The 22484-nt window shown below is 37.3% G+C and overlaps 1 protein-coding gene across 1 annotated transcript; it reads right to left on the minus strand.

Moving 5' to 3' along the window:
* Window positions 1-354: 354 nt before the first annotated feature.
* Window positions 355-22045, minus strand: dcdc2c (doublecortin domain containing 2C). Its single transcript, XM_077238618.1, is given in 14 exon segments — window positions 355-533; window positions 1961-2030; window positions 5469-5563; window positions 5699-5734; window positions 5737-5835; window positions 5925-6025; window positions 8830-8926; window positions 15656-15707; window positions 16666-16812; window positions 16884-17012; window positions 17252-17328; window positions 20212-20256; window positions 21451-21669; window positions 22028-22045. Coding segments are annotated over 12 exon segments (1032 nt in total). The 3' UTR covers window positions 355-533; window positions 1961-2030; window positions 5469-5551.
* Window positions 22046-22484: the final 439 nt, after the last annotated feature.

The following is a 22484-nucleotide window of genomic DNA, read 5'->3' on the forward strand; positions in this document are numbered from 1 at the left end:
CAATGTAAATTCCCACCGTGAACTCATGTTTACATTTGAAAAGAGGTTCAACGACTTTTGATTCAGTACATATCTGTTATTTAAAGGCCATTAGGTCCGCAGTCACTTTTTTTCTTTTCTGAACAAATGCAGTTCTGAGTGACAGATTCTAAAACATATATACAGATAGCTCCATAGACTACTGATATGACATTGTGCATTATTTATTTATTATTAAAAATGTAGAAACTTTTTAAATGAAAAAAATACAGGGTTAAATCATTCAAAAATAATTTGGGGTTAATTGTTTGATAGGACATGGAAAGTGACAGCACAACATATGATACACCTTTACACATTACATGATTGCCCATATACTACATGATTGGTGTTCATTATTCCTGTTACATGAAAGAAGATACAACATAATGCACTAAATGAGCACTAGGCCCTGGCCCCAAACCAAATCTAAAGAAAACATGGATGTACTTTTACATCTGTGAAGAGTTTACTGTTTCCAATGGTCACTAAAGGGCTGCCATCCATTTTGAGTTCTGGTATGGATTAGAAATTTTGATATTAAACAGGCAGGTTTCAGAAGTCTTCCTCTTAGAATATAATAGCAGATTTTATTTTAGATTGAGGGAAAAAATATTCTAAAAGCTTTTTAAGTCTTTGTAAATAAAGTTTAAAAAAACATTATTTATTTGTTAATCTGAAAAGTTTTTATGTTAAAATGAATTTTATTTTTTTTCTCTTTTTTTGTTGGCCCCATACCTCATTTCAAAATCATTAAATGGATTATATTATATGTATATATTCTGGCCAGAATATTCACGCAAGAATTTCCATTTAGTGTCCCACTGAAAAAAAAAGAGATAATGATAATAATAGAATAAAGGTGCAGAACTTGCCTTGAAAACATCTAAATGACTTTATATCTCCAAGTTATTGCGTGAGAGATAAAGCTATTAAAGGAATGGAGAACAAATAGCAATTGAAGGCTAAATTTACATAGAGTGGAAAGGAAGCATGCTGAGATGGTGTTTAGTGTCCATCATGTGCTGGATAATAGCGCTGTTATATCCACCCAGGAGGCCATGCTTGCATTTGTTAAGCTTATAGCTTCAACCTATAGATTTCTGGCATGGACAATATGAACTGGATAAGTCTGATGGCTCCTCAGCTCCCGTGGCCTTATGGGCTTGTAAGTGTCCACACTTGCATCTCAGCGTATGTAATCTTAGTATCGTTGAAAACAAAAAAACTACTTATATGAGGTACTGCTTGTCACTTTGTAGTATGGAAATACGCATATTCACAGGGAGTGTTACTATACGGTGTAAAGGCAGCTATAAATTAATAAATATATTCAAGGAAGACAAGATCAATCAAAATTCAGTATGCAAAAGTTGTAAAAATGGAAACCAACCACAATTCATCATGCAAAACAGTGTAATTTTAGTATCATTGAGGTACTATTATAGTTTTGTATTAATAGTTTTAATTCGTTTTTATTATTTAATTTAATGGTTTTAGTTTTAGTTACCTATCAAAGTTTTACATGTTCAGTATTCAATGAATATCAATGTGAATATTCATAAATAATGTCAATGTGAGATTTTCAAACTTTAAATCTTAAATCTTCTTAAAAAGACTAAAATATACAATCAAAAATGAAAGTATAATATAATAAAACAGAAATACAGGTTTTATGTGTAAATACTTATTTTGAATGAAGTAACATGCAGTAGTGGAAAGGTGCATTTAATAGGAAGGCATCCAGCATGAAAAATGATCTCTTACGGTATCAGTAGCTGAATGGTGTCTAAAATATTATTTAGTGATCAAGACCTTGGTGATATATGTGGAATGTTAATTAGTAATGTGCAGTGTATTAGTGGTCTCTTTATAAGTGTATCATGTACACTTGCATCCAAGGAATTTTGGCTGTGGTTTTACCAGGCATTTAGGAACTTACCCTTTAAAAACTAAGACATGTGCGATCATATTCCACACTTCTTTGAGGACATCTCCTCCCCCTTGGTATCCTGAAAACATAAATCAGAATCTTATCCTTTGATCTAATTACATTTCAATGCAGTACGATCCTCATTTAGTGAAGCTGTCAAGTTACGCCTTAAAATGATATATTAAAGTCAAGCTAATGCGGCTTTTGAAGTGAAAGGAAAGAAATATGGATTTTACTCATGCACTACCACATGAGTACTATATGAATGATAATCAGCTCATTTAAGATGTTTAACAAAGTTATTTTTTGTGTTTCTTCTATTTGGATTGCATTTTATGGATGCATTAAATGAGGACGTTTAATGCTTGTAACTAAAATGAAATAAGTTTAGATCATTTTCACAACTAATGAAAGTCACTTTGCGTTTTTAGTTGGCACGTTAAAGGGATAGTTCCACTGTAAATGTAAACTCAGACATCATTTACTCAACCTCATGTTGTTCCAAACCCATAATAACTTCCTTTTTCTGTGAAACACAAAAGGAGAAATTTTTATGAATGTTCCACTGATTTTATTTGTGGACCAATATTATCAAGCTATAGAAAGGATAAAACAACACAGTACAAGTAAAAAGTGGTCTATAGCTTGTGTGAGAAAAAGAAAAAGAAAAAGAAAATTTTAGGTCACTTTTCACTAAAAATGTAGCTTGACAGCTATGGTCACCATTTGCTTTCATTGTATGGAAGAGAGCAGCTTGAACATTCTTCTAAACATCTCCTTTTTGTGTTCTATACCAGAAAGAAACTAATAGAGGTTTCAAAAGACATGAGGATAAATACATAGGGAAATGATTAAATTATGATTAAAATAATTTTTGTAACAGGGATTCAAGATAGAGAGGCAGTGTTTTAAGTGGTCCAACGGCCCACTGCACAAAACCTGTGCATCTTCATCTGATTAATGACTATCCTCTGTCTAATAAACAGTAATTGAATGGTCTACTGCAGAGGACCTGAAAGCCTGGGAGAGCTGATCGCAGCCCGCTCTATCGTCTGGGGTTTGATTATGGTTGACCTTGTGTGAAGCGCGCTTTGAAACAGTGAGGGAAACTGTAGCCAGAGAGCAAAGCAGAAGATAAATGAACAGATATTGTATTGACACGGCAAAAGGAGATCAATAACGTGATCAATATCTATTTGATTTTTATCAGAAAACTCTGTGGAGGAGGAAGACGATTGATCAAACGTGCCAGGGCACATCGGCATATCTAACAATATTAATTAAGAAAAACTGCTTAGGTGACTGATTGCTAAATCAGTCAATATTGTTAAAATCAAAACAAACGATTGCTGCATTCAGATGTGTAGCCTTATTCTTTCTCAGGATGGATTTACTGTAAGCTTTGTACTATAGTAGTTGTCTTAATATGCTAAGCATATTCCATAAGTACATAAGCATAGTTATGATGATAAAAGTTAATAGAAGGTATTATAATTACTTTTTAATATTATGTTGTAAATAATTGGGATTGAATCGAGCCATAGCTCTTTGTTGTTATTTGATCAAATGAATATAAAACCTGATTCAAAATATTAATAAATAATATAATAGTATAATACAAAACATAAATAATACAATAATACGTTCACATCAATAGACAAGTTTTAATGTTAATTATAATTAAAATTAATATAAAATTCCATAACAGGGACTAAGATTTTTTTTTTACAGCAACCATATGTAAAATGAAATTGGACAGCAGATTTATTTGTAAGTGAACTGTATATAAAAACCAACACATTGCATTTGCTAAAATTTACTATGAACAATCCTTGATGTCTTCCTGACAGCTTAGCTTTTCTTTTATCTATGGGCTGGGGTTCAGTGTGTGTTAATGCAAATCAAAAATGGCATCATTTTGGTTAAGAAGTCTGTTCTGACTAAAACACTATCATATAATTAAATCTGTTCATCAATAAAAAAGGCACAACTCTAGTAACAGTAGCAGGGGGAGCTATAATTCAAAGGCCCGTCAACGATGAGGTAATATTTATTTTGACGCATGACTCATATGTAGTGAATGAAATGTTTTAAGAAGCTTTCAAATATATCATGCTTTTAAGAAGCCTCCTTATTTTACATGCTTTTAAACATCAGAGGGTCTTAAGGATATGAGCACTTTCTCAGCAAAGCAGCACTTTTACATTATGATTGCTTACTTAGCTCAGGTTCCAGCACAACAAGATACTTGCTTTGTTCTCATGTGAACACAATGCAGCTCCCACTGTAAAATACATCAACTCCATGACAGCGGATTAATACCGTCACCTCGATATGCTGCACAGCAGGCTCATAATAACTCATTATCACAAAATATCTATGCCATAATATACACGTTACTGTCAGATTTTTATGAAATAGATCTCTCCAAGGGTCATAATCAAGCGTTATGATGCAGGATAATAAACACGGCTGGACAGGAAAAGAAGAGCGTGTCGCAGCTATATGTGCAATGGGAATACAAGCCTTCAGCGTGAGAATATTTATTGGACATTGTTGAGTGCTGGGGAACATGGTTAATGGTTAACATTACGCAGTCCTTCCGAGCAAGAGCAAGATTAGCACTTACATGTCTTTAGTGCCGGCACTGTGAACGGTCATAAAAAGGACCCCTCATCTGCTCTTGTAAATCAAATCATTTTTGAGCGGTGATGATGGTTCTGCCAATTAACTGAGGCCGGACTGGTGAGAATTACCACTCACTAAAACACATGGTCCATTCCTGAGATCTATAGCCTTCCTCGATTTGGCAATCTCCATACAGGACTAAATGTGATAAGAAATGAATTATTCTATTGATGAGGTCCTTAACAAGGTAATAACCGCACTCCCCAGTCAATAATTATTTCGATAAGAATATCTCTATTATGAAAATGCAGACTACAGCAGAAAGTCACAGCACCAAAACAATACCCGGTGGTGTAATTGCCTTTGTCTGAAATTATAGTTTTCATTAAATGGAATGCTGCATGTTATTGATTGTTTAAATAAGACTCGATATCTTCCTGTTTCAAAGCACTGTGAAATTGCATGGCATTGTAATATTGCAAAGCATTGTTGTGTCTGTTCATCAATGTTATGAGATTTGCACTATAACGAGTCAAGGACTATTGGCCACAGTAACTGCTGTATCTAAATGGACTAATTTTATGGGGTTAGAACACAGACAAAAAAAACCCAAATCACTGCCTCTCTCATCGTGACCACATCTACTGTGTGAACAGAACGGGTGAGTGGAATAAGATAGACTTATGCTGTGCTCCATTCATAGTCGATGAGGGCTATTCCTACTAAAGCAATAACCCAGCTAACAGGGAATGGTCTCAGAACATTGGCTATTGTTCTGGCAAGATTTTTCTCAAAATTATGAACAAACATTCTTCCAGTGACGTTAACAGAACATTTGTTCAATGTCAACTGGTCTTTAATATTGTTCCACAAGTCATGAGCTCCATACCTCTGGTTCTGGTTGATCTAATGATTCGTCCCTGCACTCTCCATGGCTGTTGAGTTGGAGGTCTCCTTCTGACTCCTTCATACTTAAGGTATGATCTGAGATCTATTGATGGACATTGAGTTTAGGTTTACTAAATTGCCTTCTTAGAGACTGTAAAGCACAATAAAGAAGACTAAAAGTAAGATCGTATGCTGAGAAAGCATTAGGGTGCAAACTAAATTGTCTTTGACCTTATTGGTTTTGGAAGGGTATGACCTTGGTGTAGCAGTTGAATTTGGATGGGTGGGTTGGGAAGTTTGTCACCACCTCTTATTGGTCAGGGGTCTTTGTAAGAGTTGTGTTCCTCTTCAAATTATTTTACTTCCATCTGTGGGAGAAGAAAGTATTCAGCTTTTTATTGCTGCATCCTAGTTTTGGAATTCAATGAGTGTATTGTATATTGGTTGTCATCTTCACCTGTTCTATGGGAAGATCCACCTTCATATTTTCATCTTCAACGACTTCAGGTGCTATTACTGCCTCCATCATTTTGTTGGTGGCTCTGAAGACACTTTTTTCTGGAGAGGGTGATAAATCCTGATTTCATGCTGATCATATGTTGGATGATACATCCATCGGTATAAACAACATATGCAACCATATGCACTGTAAAAAAAAAAAATTTAAGTTTGAATAAAACAAAGATACATTTTACAAGAAAATACTATATGAGTCTTTCTAATATTTTCATGTTTAATTTAAGTTTAGTTTAAAGGGTAAGTTCGGCGTTTTAGTAAAGTAAAGCCCTGTTTTAAGATCGTTTGTGATTAAATCGAACGGTTAAGATTAAAATTTGGACACATGCTGCTGTCCTGATAATTTTAGGTTTTTGTGTTAGCAAACCCCCCCCCCCCCCCCCCCCCCCCCCACACACACCTATACAATGGTTTCATAGGGGCACTGGAACAATCATTCATATAAACGCATTAAACTTAAGTTTACAAAGACGTGAAACTCACCGAGTGGTCTGGGGTGTTCACTGATATGCTCACGCAATAATCGCTGCAAAAGATGCTTTCCAACAGGTTTTATCGTAGTTTTTGGAAGAATTTCAGGTTGTGAGGCGTTGGAAAAATAAGTCCACAGTTTTACAACGAATGGTAAAACACCTGTTGGAAAGCATCTTTTGCAGCGATTTTTGTGTGAGCGTATCAGTGAACACCCCAGACCACTCGGTGAGTTTCACGTCTTTGTAAACTAAAGTTTAATGTGTTTATATGAATGATTGTTCCAGTGCCCCTATGAAACCATTGTATAGGTGGGGGGGGGGGGGGGCTAACACAACAGCAGCATGTGTCCAAATTGTAATCTTAACCGTTCGATTTAATCAGAAATTATCTTAAAACAGGGCTTTAGTTGTAAAACCCTTTAAGTGACTTGCTGTTTCTTAAAAAAATAAAATGATTAGCTGTCTGAGTGAAAATTGTTCAAAATCCTAAACCATTTCCCCCCTGTATGACAGAAAACATTTATAGACAGAAAACATTTATAATCAGAAGAGTAGAGACAGCAGCAAAAAGCAGGATCGGGTTGATCTGTTGGGCCTAACTCCAAATCAATTAATGTTTGTTACAAAAAAATCAATATCTTCTCTCAAAAAGCAGAAGATTAACACAGACAAAGAAAAAAAAACCTGTCTATAGATGGAGAGCCTTGTTTCGGCAGACAAGAAATGAGAGTTCAAGTGATAAACACTCTTCAGCATTACCCAGAACACTTTGCATCAAATCAGGTTCGCCCGGGCTCAGCACTTCACAAAGCATTTAATGGGCTTTCTTGATCCTGAGATGCAAACTGCATTGGTTGGTGCCTTTGACATTCAAAGGTAAGACAATCTTGGCTAATGATAGGCTGACAGCAGATGCACTCCTCCTCCAGTAGGTGATGGGAATGGCACTCGCAGTCATGGCATGTTTGATTACCCCTCTGCAGCGATTGATGTAGTTAAAAGGAGCTTTCTTGTTTTATTTTTTTCGTTTCTGCCATTAGGAATGGCATTATGTGGATCTTCTGCCCCATGGGACATGATCAAGTGTCCAGAGTAGGTATGAGCCTTCATCGAGGGGCTTTTATAAGCATGGCTGCAGACATACCGTCCGAGGCTAATGCGAGATCTGCATGAGTGAGGGAAACTCAACTCCATCACAAGGACTGCTGGCTCGGCTCTTATGAGTAAAGTGATGGCAGCTCCGGAGCGCCTGCAATTATTCACTGAATGACCTCATGGCATGTAAAAGACACAATGCACTTGCTCAGTCAAAGTCTTGTTCATTTCACGCAGTTTACAAAAGGGTCATGCTCATTCACATGAACCCCCTCAGATTTGTGAGCCATATGGATTTTGAATAGAACAAAAAAATGTATAAACAACAAATAAGAAAAAAGATATAAAATATTTTAAATATATACCTTTTGGTTAAAGAAATTAAAAAAATTAACAATTATTTAAATAAAGTATTTAAGTGATTAAATAATAAATTATATTATGTTACAAAAAATCTCATGCTTACACGGTTGCATTTATTTAATAAAAGAATACAGTAAAAAAACACATTTTAATATATTTTAAAATTTAATTTATTTTAAAAAATATGAATTACTTTAAACATATTGTATAATTTATTATGCAACACACTATCACTAAACAAATAAAGGTAGCCAAAAACAAGTCTCTATATGCAATCAAGTGAGAGAGACTTGGTGAATGAAAGCAAAAGAACAGAAACCAATATAGCGAAACATCTGAGAGAATGAGAGAGAGATTTCTCATGAATAACTTATGAACATTTTGATTACCTATCAGAAAAAAAATGGAAACATTTTGTTTTCCCAGCCAGAGCTAACAAGGCACTTGCATGCATTTTAAACAAAATGGCCTGATTGAATGTATCTATGATTTAAAGCCCTTTGCAGCATTTGAATCCATGCTGAGCTTTAATATTCCTCTCACAGGATGGCATTCTATCCAAGAATGAGAGCGTATTTCCCTAATGTAGGTGGGCTTTAGAGAACAGCCTGTCAATTCAAAGCAATTTGTGGCGCATGCACGCCTGCGCTCGCTGAATTGCGCCGCACACATGCAAGAGTACAAGATCCCTCTTTTTTGCCACTCTCTCACATTCCCTTAATCACAAATGCATCACAATCACACAGCAGAGATGGTAAAGAGAAAGATGGAGAGAAGGGAGGAGAAAATAACACTTCTACAAAAACAACAGCCACAGTGCCTATCAGCAATTATGTAAAACGCCTGTCTCTGGCAAAGGAAGAGCGGGGAAATGGAACTTCAGGGAGACCGAAGGAAACGACTTGCCACACTCACCCGGCGTAGCGAAGAGATCTGGGATTTTCGAGCCCTGCCCGGGAAGTTTGGCGTAAAAACCGACGGAGCCAGCGATGTCCACTCCTGGTTTTGCGAACTAAGGGTAGAAAGCAATCTTCTTTCAGACCATACATGGCTTTGATTTGATCTGATGCTTAGAGTGTGTCTACAACCCGCTGATAACAAGAAACAACTGTGTTTCGAGCACAGCTCGTTCTACCTCTTTTACTCTCTTTTTCACATTTTCCATTGACCTAAATTTTTCATGAGCTGATATGCTTTGTAGCTCCCCAGCGACCGGCACGGTATTGAATTCATCTGGTTCCAATACATCCCATGCACAACCTATCAATCACCAGAGAGCACAGCAAACTAATCATTTATTGATGAAACAGGGCAGCCATGAATTTCTAACTGCAATAGTCTTATTTATCAAGCCAGATCAAACAATGAGGATCCAAACAAGCTTTAAAAAAGAGACTTGTGGGGGAATAACTTATTCTTCAGCAGGCAGCAGACAGTTATTGATGATGAAAAAAGAAGTCTAGGGCACTGGAGACACAGAGAGAGACAGAACAGTGGGAAGAGGAGTTTAGAGTGATGCTTTGACAGCAGGATGCATGTCTGAATTAATACTCCCACAAAAGGTAATTTTCTTCCAGCAGGCAGTGCATACCGGATCTACCATTGGGAGCAAGGTGAGCCATTTCTGGCACAGTGAGGGAAAGAGAAGGCTTAATACATTTTTCTCCTGCTCTTGCCACTGTTAGTTGGCTCCATAGAGAGGCAGCATGCGGGTACTTCACTGATCTCCGTCTTCCACTGCTACACACTTCAGGCAATGGTGTTTGCAAGCCCACTAACATGGGGCCTGGGGAATAGCTGAATATTTGTTCTACTCACTTGCTTTTTTAAAGCAAACTCTGCCTGGCATCCTTTTGAATTTGAACAGCTGTTGGTGGGCAAAGGAGAAATAAAACAACAGCACTTTCAAAAGTTCTGCTGCAATTCAGTAAGTCAGAATTCATTCAGAATTCAAGTTCATCAATGAAACTGGGGTGAACGTGCAGAATTCACAATTTGAAAACTTTGGAAAAAAAGGATATAAACTCAAGAGGTTGTTGTGAAAATTAAGATATAAAACTATATTACTGACAGCAAGTGAGTTTTTGAAGAGTTCAAGGTCAATTTTTATTTAAACCCAGCTTTAGACAGCCTCCCATGTTGAATAAAACTGCCAACACCACCCAAAAACTGGCAGTTCCAATCTGATTGGCTGGCTACACAATTTCACTATTCTGTTGAGGTTCACAAGTCCGCCTACAAACAAAGACATGTTTAGAAGGTGCTGGGTTAATACAATGAGTGCTTTTGCAGAAGAAATTTCTGGATTTGCCTGGATGTGATGCCAGGTTTATGCCATCCAATCTTTGGAAAATATACTCAAGAGTTTTGTTTGAAGTACTCAGTGGAAGGTAAACCAGACGCTCACAAGCAGAACTGTATATTGAGCTTTGTATTTATTTTTAATGGACACAAGTTTCAAAGTCCAAATACATATTTGCTATCTTTGAAGTTTTTTGTACAGCAGTTTGCAGACTTACAAAGCGGTATAATTTTGTGAATGAATTTCTAATTTCAATCTATTATTGTGCCACCTATGGTATCTATTTCAGATAAAACCAAATCTAAAAAGCATGAAAAATCAAAATAAACTGTGGTTGGTCACTTAACATGTTGGTCTGACTGACTCTTCACATCTAAGGTGAAGAGTCTTCACACAGAACGTCTTTGATTTGCAAAACGTGAGACAAGGGCAGTGGAATGGGGAAAAAACGCAAGGTCTCGAGATGCGTTTTTGAAAAGTTGAACTGATTTTTACCTAGCACCGCGTTTTTAGAATGCGTTTCATCCGCGAGACACTACAAAAGACACAAGAGGCGAGCGCAACATTTATACGTGTCCATGCAGCGCGTGTTTCCATAGAAAAACAATGGAAAAGTAGCACATTGGAATGGAACAACGTGTTCTGTGTGTAACAGCTGACGGCTAAGTGTGTGATTCTTGACTAGACTAACTGTATGTACTCACCGCCGCCGACTTGAGCGGCAAAGACGCTCTGGCCGCCCTGTCAAGGACGCTTGTCAAAAAGTACGGGGAAGCCTATCAACGCTTTAGCCGCTCTGAAGTAGCAGCATTCTATGTACGAGAGAAGAGAAGTGTCACGACGTAAAATGTAAACAGAAAAAACAAGCAATACATTGACACTAGAAACCTTTTATAATGACAGCATTTTATTCCGTTTTGGTCACATTTGGTAGAAGAAAAAAAGTTGTGCTCATCCACAAATGTGTATCACTAAATCATTATGGATCATCGTGAAGTTGTTGTGTTTGGTGCTGCTGCATTGTATTTGCGAAGAAGACACCGGACTCTGAGATTTTGGGTTCATGACACCCTCCAGGACCGTTATCTATATGCAAACAACGTCATATCATAAATGATAGGAAACCCAGCAACGGTGATGATTAGCTTCTCCTCCATTTTCTCGGAACTAATGTTTTGGTAGGAACGAATGTTTATATCGTATGTTTCTCCGGAATCAGCCAGTGCGAAGGACTTCTATATTCCGATTGGTTGCTGCCGTTTGGTTGCTGAACTGTGTCATAGCTCATTACCATAAAGTTGAGCTAATTCCAACTTTCTAATTGACGCTCAAAACGCCCAATACGCGACGCCGATGGATTTGACGCTCCTTGCAGCTGAGAGAAGCCAGCTTCCATTGAAAATGAATGACTTCCGGTAGCTTTGGAAGCTCAAGTCGGCAGCGGTGTGAACGTACAGTAATGCTGCCTTCACATTTAAGTTTTATCAATTTTCACTTCTCAAGTCGTAATCACGAGTTTTTCACGTTCAGGTGCTTTGTTGTTGGAAAGAATATGAACCATGGAGGCAGGGCCATAGCTAGCGTATCCGGTGCAGGTTGTGGCGCTCCTAAAATTGTCATCGCCTTTCACTGCGCTAGATAGCCATTTTGCAGACAATTCCTGAATTTCGGTCCAAAAAATGCAGTATTCAATGTGCACCAAATGGATATTTGTATACCTAAATATACATGACTGTAACGCCAAGAAATCAATGCAGATGTTGTGTTCTCTCCTCCATGTAGAAGGTTTATTGCCCTTCCTTACTTGGAAACTTGGTTATCAAAATTATCTCAGAGTTTCCCAGTCATAAATATGGCTTGAGAGGCCGATCATGTCCAATTTTTGGCTAGGAAACTTGCATTTATGATAATTGTGATGCACATGATGGAAGACAGTCAAAAGTCTGGCTAAAACCGGTTGCACACTGTATGATTTATAATAGTCCTTTAAAACTGTTGCTTATCAGACTGTGGACGAAATGTCAAACTAGTGATCAAAGACTTCAGTTTTTGGCCTAGGATTCTTTTAGGATTCTCAACATTTGTCTCAGATGGCTAAATCGTGGCCAAAATCTTACAGTGTGAAAGAAAGTGAGATTTAAGTAAGGGCATTTAAAGGTGGAAAGTCTCAGTTCAGTTTGTAAGGTTAAAAGTAGGTAAATCCTCTATTGTACATTTGATAGACAAACAAGACTAATCAAAGGCCCATTTTAATCATTTTAACCAGGACAACACCAAAACCAGGTTTAAACGGGGTTCAAAACGGTTTGATACATCTGCATGAAAGTATTAGGTATAAAAAGCAAAAAGTCTCAGGTGACCCCTTTTCATAGGATCTGCAGATAAGGATGTTGATACCAGGCTTACAAAAGGCCTAAGAACAGGTTGTAGTTTCCTTTATACTAACTGAATTGTGAAAGTACAGCAAAAGCTGGGGGGTGGTATCTTCAATCCAGAGCGATGTGATAATGACTCTGAAGCCAGGCGTTGAATACCCCCTGATGTTTCAGAGAAACACTCCCCCTGCCTGCGTAGGACAGGCCTGACAGAGAGCAGCTTGATGGGTGTCTCCACCAATCCCCTGGAGAAAGCAGTGTTTCTTCAAAACAGGAAGCCTCCGCAGGGACAGCAGCGGGTCTGACTTGAGCAAGTCATCGGAGATATGAGGAGACAGCTTGGCCCTGCAGTGCCACAGAAAGGGTCTGGGACAGCTTTACTGCCTCTGCATGTCACAGTCACGGATATGTGGCCGCTAGAACAAGGGGGTGTGATCATCTCGGTCGCACTTTTCCACCCATGTCAACTTTGCTGACACCTAGCTCAACATCTGTTAGGTCAGTTGGAGAATAAACACCAAATGCCGTGCTGCTGCTTTCATCTGCCGGTGCAGTGCCAGCTCTGTCACATGGAGGAAAACAACAACGGAGATTTCTAATAATACACAGGCTGTTTACATGACTATAAAATATAGGCTTAAATATATTGTATCGATTGCCTAAAGATGAGACAGGTTCTTCCGTTGTTCAATTTCATAATCAAAATATTTATGTTGGAATGACATCATAGGATAATGTAATCACCCAGACGGATGAAGAAAGGTGTTTTGGTAGAGGTGGATGTTGGAGACCAAAGCTGAGTCTTTGTCTCCCTCATGTGGAAAATACAAGATCTGGAGAGAGGAAATATCATGTTATGTATTAAAAGAAACCATGCAGAACTTGCTATGCATTTATGGAATTTCTTTTTTTTACTAATATCTTTTCATAAACTTTACATGCTTTTTAGTATAAATATTAAAACTTTTTAATTTAATATTTATATAATTATGTTTATGCGCTACCTTTCAATGTTTTAATGTCTTATGTTCACCAAGGCTGCATTTATTTGACTGATTACAGTTTATAATGATAATTTGAGAATTATTGGAACCAGATGATATTTTTTTTCAGGATTCTTTCATGAATAGAAAGCATTCATTTGAAATTCATTTGTTTTCAATTTTAATATACATTTTAAAATGTTATTTATTCCTGTGAGACTTCAGTGTCACATGATCCTCCAGAAATCATTCTAATATGCTGATTTGGTGCTCCGGTAACATTTATTATTATTATTATTATTATTATTATCAATGGTGAAAACCTTTTTGTGGAAACAATGATACCATTCAAACATTTGTGATAAGATTAAAAAAGAGATATTAATACTTGTATTCATCAAGGATCAAAAGAGACAGTGAATACATTTATAATGCTACAAAAGATTTATATTTAATAAATGCTGTTCATTAAACTTTATATTCATCAAAGAATCCTAAAAAAAGTATCACCATTTCCACAAAAACATTAAGCAGCAAAACTGTTTTCAGCATTAATAATAATAATAAATGTTACTTGAGCACCAAATCGGCATATAAGAATGATTTCTGAAGGGTCATGTGACACTGAAGACTGGAGAAATGATGCTGAAAATTCAGCTTTCACATCAAATGAATAAATTACATTTTAAAATATATTTTATTTTGTAATAACTTTTCACAATATTACAGTTTTTACTATATTTTGGATTAAATAAATGCAGCATTGGTGAGCGTAAGAGACTTCTTCTATAAAAAAAATAGTAATGTTTCCAAACTTTTGGACAGGTTCTGTATATTTGAATTGTTATTACAAATGCTTTGAAAAGAAATTTAAACTATAAAATATAAAATAAAATTATTTTCAAACATGCAAACATATGCCTCTAGATTTAAATCCACCCAAGATCTAAATGTTCTTAAGATCATGAGAAACAAATTAAATAAAATGCATCAAATCATTTATCTGGTAGTGTTTGAATTACTATTACAGTACATTCTCTGAAGGGAAAAATAATTTGTATTAAATTGTTTGTTTTCCTCTCAACAATTACAGATTACGGGGAAATGTAAACAGATTATGGAACAACACCTTGTAATGTAATGACACTTTGATGAGACTTTGATTGCTATTCCATCTTCATTGTATCAAAGATAATTGGCCACTTTCTTCAAATTATTTCCTCCACTCAATGAAGCTGATGAAGCAAGAGAAATCAATTAGATTACTTCTTTCCCTTCTAACATCAACAGTTTGCTGTCATTTCTCCTATTCACAATAACCAGATGTCTAAAACTTTACTTTGGAGAGCTCCGGGTCCCAGTCCACTAAGTGTGTATTTTTTCTCCATCACTTATTTGCCAGGTCTGGCTCTTATTGTAGTCTGGACCATCCCAAAGCATCAAGCCAACACGCACACCATCACAAAACAATTTATCCTCATTCTGTGGGAACAGGGGAGGGTTTCGGCGCCTTCCCCCGGTGAGGGAGTTCGGCTCTCACTTGATCAAGAAACACAAACTCTGAGCGTTGGGACAGTTTGAAAAAGGAGAGGTGAGAAGAACTCAATAGCTCCTACAGACAGTGATTGATGAGGGGAATGTACCCGAACCCAACTCGCACGGACACAGATCAGCCTGACTGGAGACATTGAGATCCTGTGACGGTAACATTTTCCTCAAGTATCTGATCTTCAGAACTAATGAACAGTGGTCAATTTATATCTGGTCCGAAGTGCAATTTTCTCACTGACTGGGTGATCATCAAGATTGGTGTCTTTAAACAAGTTCAGGACATTAGCTTGGTTCTATATTTAATCTCCATGTAACTGTTTAAGACAGCAAATAATACTAATGTGGAAGTCTACTAATGTGGTAAAAACACACTCGTTTTCCCTGTGTTCATCCCTGCCTTCTGAAGAATGAGCCTATTAGACACTGACAGGCAAAATCAATGCGTTTTCATTATTAAACATCACACCCATACCATAATATGAATATTTTATCTATGAAACAGTTTGATAATATTATTTCTTTATCCTTACCAAAGATTTGGTTTCCTTTTTTTTTAGCACTGGAAGAATGCCATTGTTGATCCTAAAAAAAAGGGGGAAATGGTCACTTAAAGAAATAGTTTTTCTACAAAAATCTGTTATCAGGTATACTCATCCTCTGGTTCTTCCAAACCTGTTTGCTTTCTTTGTTTCGTGGAAAACAATAAAATATTTAAAAACAACAGAAATCTATTTTATCATGTCAGTTCTGGCATTTTTATTAATTCTATGATTTATTAGTGCAATTTAAACTATGCATTTTTAATGTTAATTTAATTAGCAATTTACAAATACATTCATTTTACTTAACCTCTAGATTCCAGATTTATTGTCCTTTTTTTCTATTTAATATAACCTACCATTCAAGTTTGGGGTCAGCAAGATTTTTTAAAGAATACAATACTTTTATTCAGTAAAAGTGAGAGTGTTACAAATTATTTCTATTTCAAATTAATCTTGTTCTTTTGAACTTTCTATTCATCAAAGAATAATGAAAAAAAATCAGTTTCCACTAAAGAAAATCATACATGAAGCAACAACTGTTTTCAACATTAATAATAATAAATGTTTCTTGAGCAGCAAATCAGTAAATTTGAATGATTTCTGAAGGGTCATGTGACACTGAAGACTGGAGTAATGATGCTGAAAATTCAAAATGCATTTTAAAATACATGTATATTACAATTGCAATAATATTTCACAATATAAATGTTTTTACTGTATCTTTGATCCTTTGTGAGCAAGTAACTTCTTTCAAAAACATTACAAAATCTTCCCAGCTCCAAACTCAAACAGTAGCCTCATTTGTTCACACTTCTGCATAGAATCAATCACATGGCTTCAGAAGTGGAATATTTTCCATAGTCTTTCTCCTTTTGTACTCCATGGAAGAAAGAAAGTCAAACAGGTTATGAACATCAAAAGGTAAGCAAATGATTGCAAATGTAACTACAAGAAAGTGAACAAAAAGGGCATTATACACCTGTCATAATCTTCCTTACACATCAGTGAGACTGTGAATTACTCCTTTGCATGGAAGCGGATGATAAGGCAAAGACCAGAACCTCTCTGTCCCTACAGAAACATAACAATGGTTGTTCTTCAGCTCATATGCTCCACGTAAAGGCGTCCCATTCAGAATGCACAACCTGAAAGGATTGAAACCGCTCAACGTTGTCTTTTATTTTGAACATATACACTTCATGAATAAAGCACATACCTGCGCACAGCTCCAGTGCGAAGGTGAACTTTCTCGGTCACCATGGCCAAAACGTTTTCCCAGCTGGCAAGCGTGTGTTTTGGACTCAGTTCTGGAGGAACCGTTGGTAAATCTCCATTGGTAAAAACTATACAAAAAATGACCAAATTTGGAACTCACTCCACACATTTGTGCTTCACTGATAATTAACAACATTTGAGAAAATGAGATGCCATTAGACATAAATAATTAAATAAAGCAGAGAACATTGGTCTGATTTTACACCATTAGACAGTATTATAGAGCGTTTTAAAGAATTAGACTTTGCCGTAGCCTGAGGGTTTGCCATTGAAGACTTCCAATAGGGACACATTAAAAGCAGGGCTCACTTGATGGTGCACGACTCATTACTGATTCTCTTCCATCGAGCTGGGACAATTATTCTGCTGTGAACTACAGGTTGGATCTGCAGTGGAGACAAATGAACAGGACCCCGCTGAGCATCACTGACAATAACTGTTCCACTACTCATTTAGGGCTCTTACACATCTGGTTTTCTTCAATTAAATGCTATGTTGGTTGTTGTGCAGACGGAAACAATGAGCTAAAAGGGTGACAGACAGTGACATATAGTGCCATAACCTCAAGCAAAGTCACTCTAAGTGGGTATTTTTATGATTATTGCTCTATTATGGTCCACTGCATTTTGGTCTCTGAGGAAGGTTGTAAAAACCATTAGCTTAATAAGTCACTTCAAACTGTCCAAACTTTGAATAGCACCAGGCCTGCGTCTTCTTGAACACTATACAAAACTGCTGAGTGTCTTAACTGTTTTTCTGCTTGGGGTCACAGAAACCTCAGTGATGAACATGTAAAAATCATCCATTTGGATTATAGTTTTACCATAAATGAATAAACTCGATGTGATGTATATTTGTCAGTCATATATAAAAGAAACAGGACAGATTTCAGCACTCAAAAAAATCATGGCATAGTTTATTATTATAAACTATTTGCATGTATTTGATTTTACTTCAATAATGATATTTTAAAATGCATTTATTCAAATAGCTTATAATCAGCATAAATCATTGGAGTCTTTTAATGGCCGTTTACACGACATTGTGTAAAACTTTATATGCGTTTTAGCCGTAAATTTACATGACAACGGTGTTTCGGGGGCTTGAAAACGCAAACATTTGAAAAACTACAAAAATGCACATTTGTGAAAACGGTGACGTCATGCACATACCTGAGATGTGAGAAAATTAAAAGAGGATGCACAAATAAGAAATGAGAAGAACCCCATGTGTTCAGTCTATAGGTGCTGACTAACATGTATTCTTGCATCATTTACGCATATGGAAGTGAGAGGTTTGGTGTGGAAAAAAGGAAGGAAAAACTACTCCTGGATTGTCTAGACGGCAGAAGAAAATTGAAGGGTTAGTTAGAGAAAGGAGACAGCTGAGGAAGCAATGGAAAAGAGCGGAACAAAGTCAGAAGGAGGGACTCAATCTCTTACAAAGGGCCATAAAAGATAAGCTTGCAACATTCAGCAGAGCTGAGCGCCTACTACAAGCTATCTTTCTTCTCTCTTTGCTTAAAATCTTTATCCGGTCAATAAATGTGCCTCACATGTTTTTTGAAGTAAAGAAACAAATAGTTATTTTCACTCCTATACTCCTATACTAAATGCAGTGACTATTTATATTATGTATTAATGGAAAGTGGTTACAGCTGTTGAACAATTCATCTCTTGGATAATTGCTAACACCAATTCTCGCCCAGGACAACTGGAAGCTGCTAGGGACTGGAAGATGCTGGCTGATCTTGATCAACGGCTTATTTTTCCACCTGAGATTGCCACCACTAACCTACGACCAGATATTGTTTTGTGGTCTGGATCAGCACGCAATGTTCAACTGATAGAGTTAACAGTGCCATGGGAGGATGCGGTAGATGAGGCATATGAGAGGAAGAAACTGCGGTATGCTCATCTGGCCACTGAAGCAGAACAGCGAGGATGGAGAGTCCAGGTTTATCCAGTGGAGGTGGGTTGTCGAGGTTTTGTGGCACACTCTACAACCCGGTTCCTCAGAAACGTCGGATTCGGTGGCCAAGAGTTGCGTCGCACAGTAAAGAACTTATCTGAAGCAGCAGAGAGAAGCAGCAACTGGCTGTGGTAGAGACGGAAAGACTTTAGCTGGCTGTGTACAGGCCGCCATGCTACGGTTTCGTAGATTTCTTGAAAACTTGAAGAGTCCGTTGGTTTATTTGTATAGGTTGTATAGTATTTACAGTCATTACGTTCCTGTATATATTGCGTGAATGACGGGTGGTTGGGCAGTTATTGTGTTTTGCGGTAGGTGGTATGCCATACGGAACCGTTGCCACTGAAAATGCATATTAACGCACCAGTGGGGCTTGACAGCCTTAGTCAAACGGGTTGGCGCGTATGGTTGGGTTGCGGAGAGATTGTGAGATTGTGGTTAGGTCTCAGCAGCAAGAGGGAAGTAGAGGTCAGTAAGCTGGGCTGAGTTGAGTGGGGGACGGAGGGGGGTGACTCTGGGACGCCAGAGTCACTGTCGAGCCCTCTTGAGGTGTCATGGGCTAGTCGACGAAACACTGGATGGATGGAAGGTGCCCACTTGAAGACCCTAGAGATGGTCCCTACTCCGCTCAATCCAGAGGGTTGTTATGGGGGGACCGCGCTGTGGTTGCAGCGGTTGTGTGTGCTGATGCGCAATACACTGCAGCTATTAACACCAGACAGAAGGAGATTCACGTCACCAGATGGAAAGAAGCGTAAATGGATGGAGAAGCATAGGTTACTGTAAAGCTACGTCTTAGTTGGTGATTATCTTGGCGAAAGCAGAGCACAAATCAGCATGAAGTTTTAACACCTACTCTCGTGTAATGGAAATCATGTAGTGAATGTTGACTAAATCATTTTCTAAAATAACTTTATGAGCAGCTGCCCCACACATAGGCTCCCTGATAGTTTCAAATGCAGTGAAACAGCTGACTCAAATGGAGATATCAATACACGTGCACCTTATGGTTTTCAGCAACAAGAGGCATGAAATCAGTCATCCGCTACAGTCTGGAAAAACCTTGCAGTGATATTCTGTCGGAGAGATGTAGCAGAGTCAATAATGATGTAGGATGTGGAACAGCAGTAATGATCATACTGCACAAATGTTATGATTTGCCTCAGATATTTGCTTTCCCTTTACCGTTCTGATATATTTACTCAGACAAACTCACTGAAAAGAAATATGATTTAGATTATATTTCAAATATCAAATATATAAAATGCTATGAACACTGTAGCTTCCAAGACTCTCACCGGTTCATTTTTCTTTTTGACAGTTTCTGTGGTATGTGATGATAGCTATAAAAGAATAAAGGAGAGAGATAACATAATAAAAACATAATATTGTTAATATAAATATAATATAACAAGCACTTGAAAAGTATATTATTTTCATGCTTTGAAATGTAAATTTCATAAAGTAAATACACTATATAGTACACGGTATTATAGGCCAGATCAAAATGAACACAAGTTACACAAGAAAGGACATTTGAACCTGAAAGTTCATTAATTTAGACACTAAGTTACTAAAATAAGCATTATATTTTCAGGTTTAAGGCTGTTGTACATTTTATGTTTGTTGATATGATGAAGCTGTGAATATTTTCCTGTAATCAGGGAAAGCTTCATGAGGATTGCAATCAATCTCCTGCTTTATTGAAAACAATAGCCTTGGTACAAGCTTTCACTGGAAGTTATGCTGTGTACCCGATACATGCATAAACCCAAACTAGGGCCATCGGTCCAAAGTCGGCCTGTCATGACTTTTGATTTGGCCCGCCGTATGACTAAGATAAAAAAATGTAAAAAATAAGCTTATTGGCCTATTTGTTAAGCCGGACGGTCACCGTGATTTTGCCAAGTAAGACATGTTCCTGGATCAACATATTTAGTTGATCCTGGAATAACATTCCTGTCCCAAAATTTAGTCCTCACCCAATCCCTACCCCTAAGCCTAACCCTGCCCATAACTTTTCCCTAAAATCAGAGGGAAATGACAGGTGAATAACACTGATGTTGAATCACCTTACCCTGGTTCTAACCCTAAACTTAACATAAACTGTAAACTTGTCCGCCAAATCTGATTGGTTGATCTGAAAGTTGGTCCAGGATTAACAAAGATGTTGATCCAGGAACATGTGGTACTTGGTGAAATCACGTTCACCATGTTAAGCCTATGTCTTAATTTAGTCTCTCTCTCTCTCTATTTATATACATCTAAAACTGCAAGCGACCAGTTTTTGATTCAAAACCAGATTTTCACTTAAAGATAATCCTTCTCTGTTGGAAAAGACTGTATTAACCCTGTATTAAACTGCTTAAATTATAATTTAATTCATAATTTAATGACAATTATTGATATTAGCCTACAGATTCAAAACCTAAAGGTAATTTAACCCCAAACCACATCAGTTTACTTACTCTGTAACAGTTCCCTAGTACCTTATTCTACAATAATTTCACTATTACCATGTGAATAAGTGAACTTACTACATCTCTCTCTCTGTGCAGCAGCTGCTCCAGATCCAACACCCTGTGACCCTTGTTAGGGGTGTAAATGTTTCGCACGGCCCCGAATGGAGCTGTGATGCCTCGAGTGACAGTGATCAGAAATCTGTCAAAAGTGAATGATTGGCGTTGGTTGATGACAAACCTTCGGCCGGGGTAAAAAGCAAGTCCGTTCGGGAACACAGTAACCGTTGGCAGAAGCTGTGAATAAAACCCCCGACAAGACATTATGAACCAAACCAATCCTGCTGTAACCCTCGAGGAGGTGCTGAAAACAAAAATAAGCAGTTGTAAAATAAGAGGGTTTTTTTCGTGTTCTTGAGTCAGTAGATGTTGTTTTGACGAGATTGAGAAAATGCCAAAACGTATTGGTCCCTCAATTCCCTTTCAAACTAAAAGGAATCGCCATAACCGTTTCTTTATTTGTTGACTCTTTAAAAAAAAAAAGTGTCCTAGTTGAGTCTGTGCTGAGGAAACTGGAGATTTAACAGCGGCGGTCAGGCATAGCCTAAACCGTACAACCACCAATTGATTCCATTTTAATCACCATATTACTTACACATGTCGTAGCAGACATCTTTTCAAAAATATCAGTTTCATCTATAGACTGTTTGCACCTACGTCACGATTTGGTGAGTTACCCGGATGCGCGGCCATATTGGAGATACTCGGATGTAAACAACATTGCACTGTTTATGTACTACTGAACACATTGTTACACTAATTTATGATGTCTAAACTACGAAAAAAACACATGGAAGCTGCGAAAACATATAGAGCAAGTCTTAGTAAGCAGGAAAGAGTGCCGAATTTTGACGAACTACAGTTAATATGTGGTAAAGATCTGAACGAGCTAGCTTCTCTAGCCCTTACCACTATTATTCCTTCTATTTCCTATCCCGACAGATTGTCAGTCCAAAAAAAGCACATAAAATCCGTTTCAAGCTACATCAATTATGTGGTTTGAAATCCTATTCAAATCACATATCAGGAATCCGCTTCAGTCTGAACGCTCG

The sequence above is a fragment of the Siphateles boraxobius genome, unplaced genomic scaffold, assembly GCF_051911475.1.
Source record: "Siphateles boraxobius isolate OS27281-9 unplaced genomic scaffold, OSU_SipBor_1 22, whole genome shotgun sequence".
Lineage (NCBI taxonomy): Eukaryota > Metazoa > Chordata > Actinopteri > Cypriniformes > Leuciscidae > Siphateles > Siphateles boraxobius.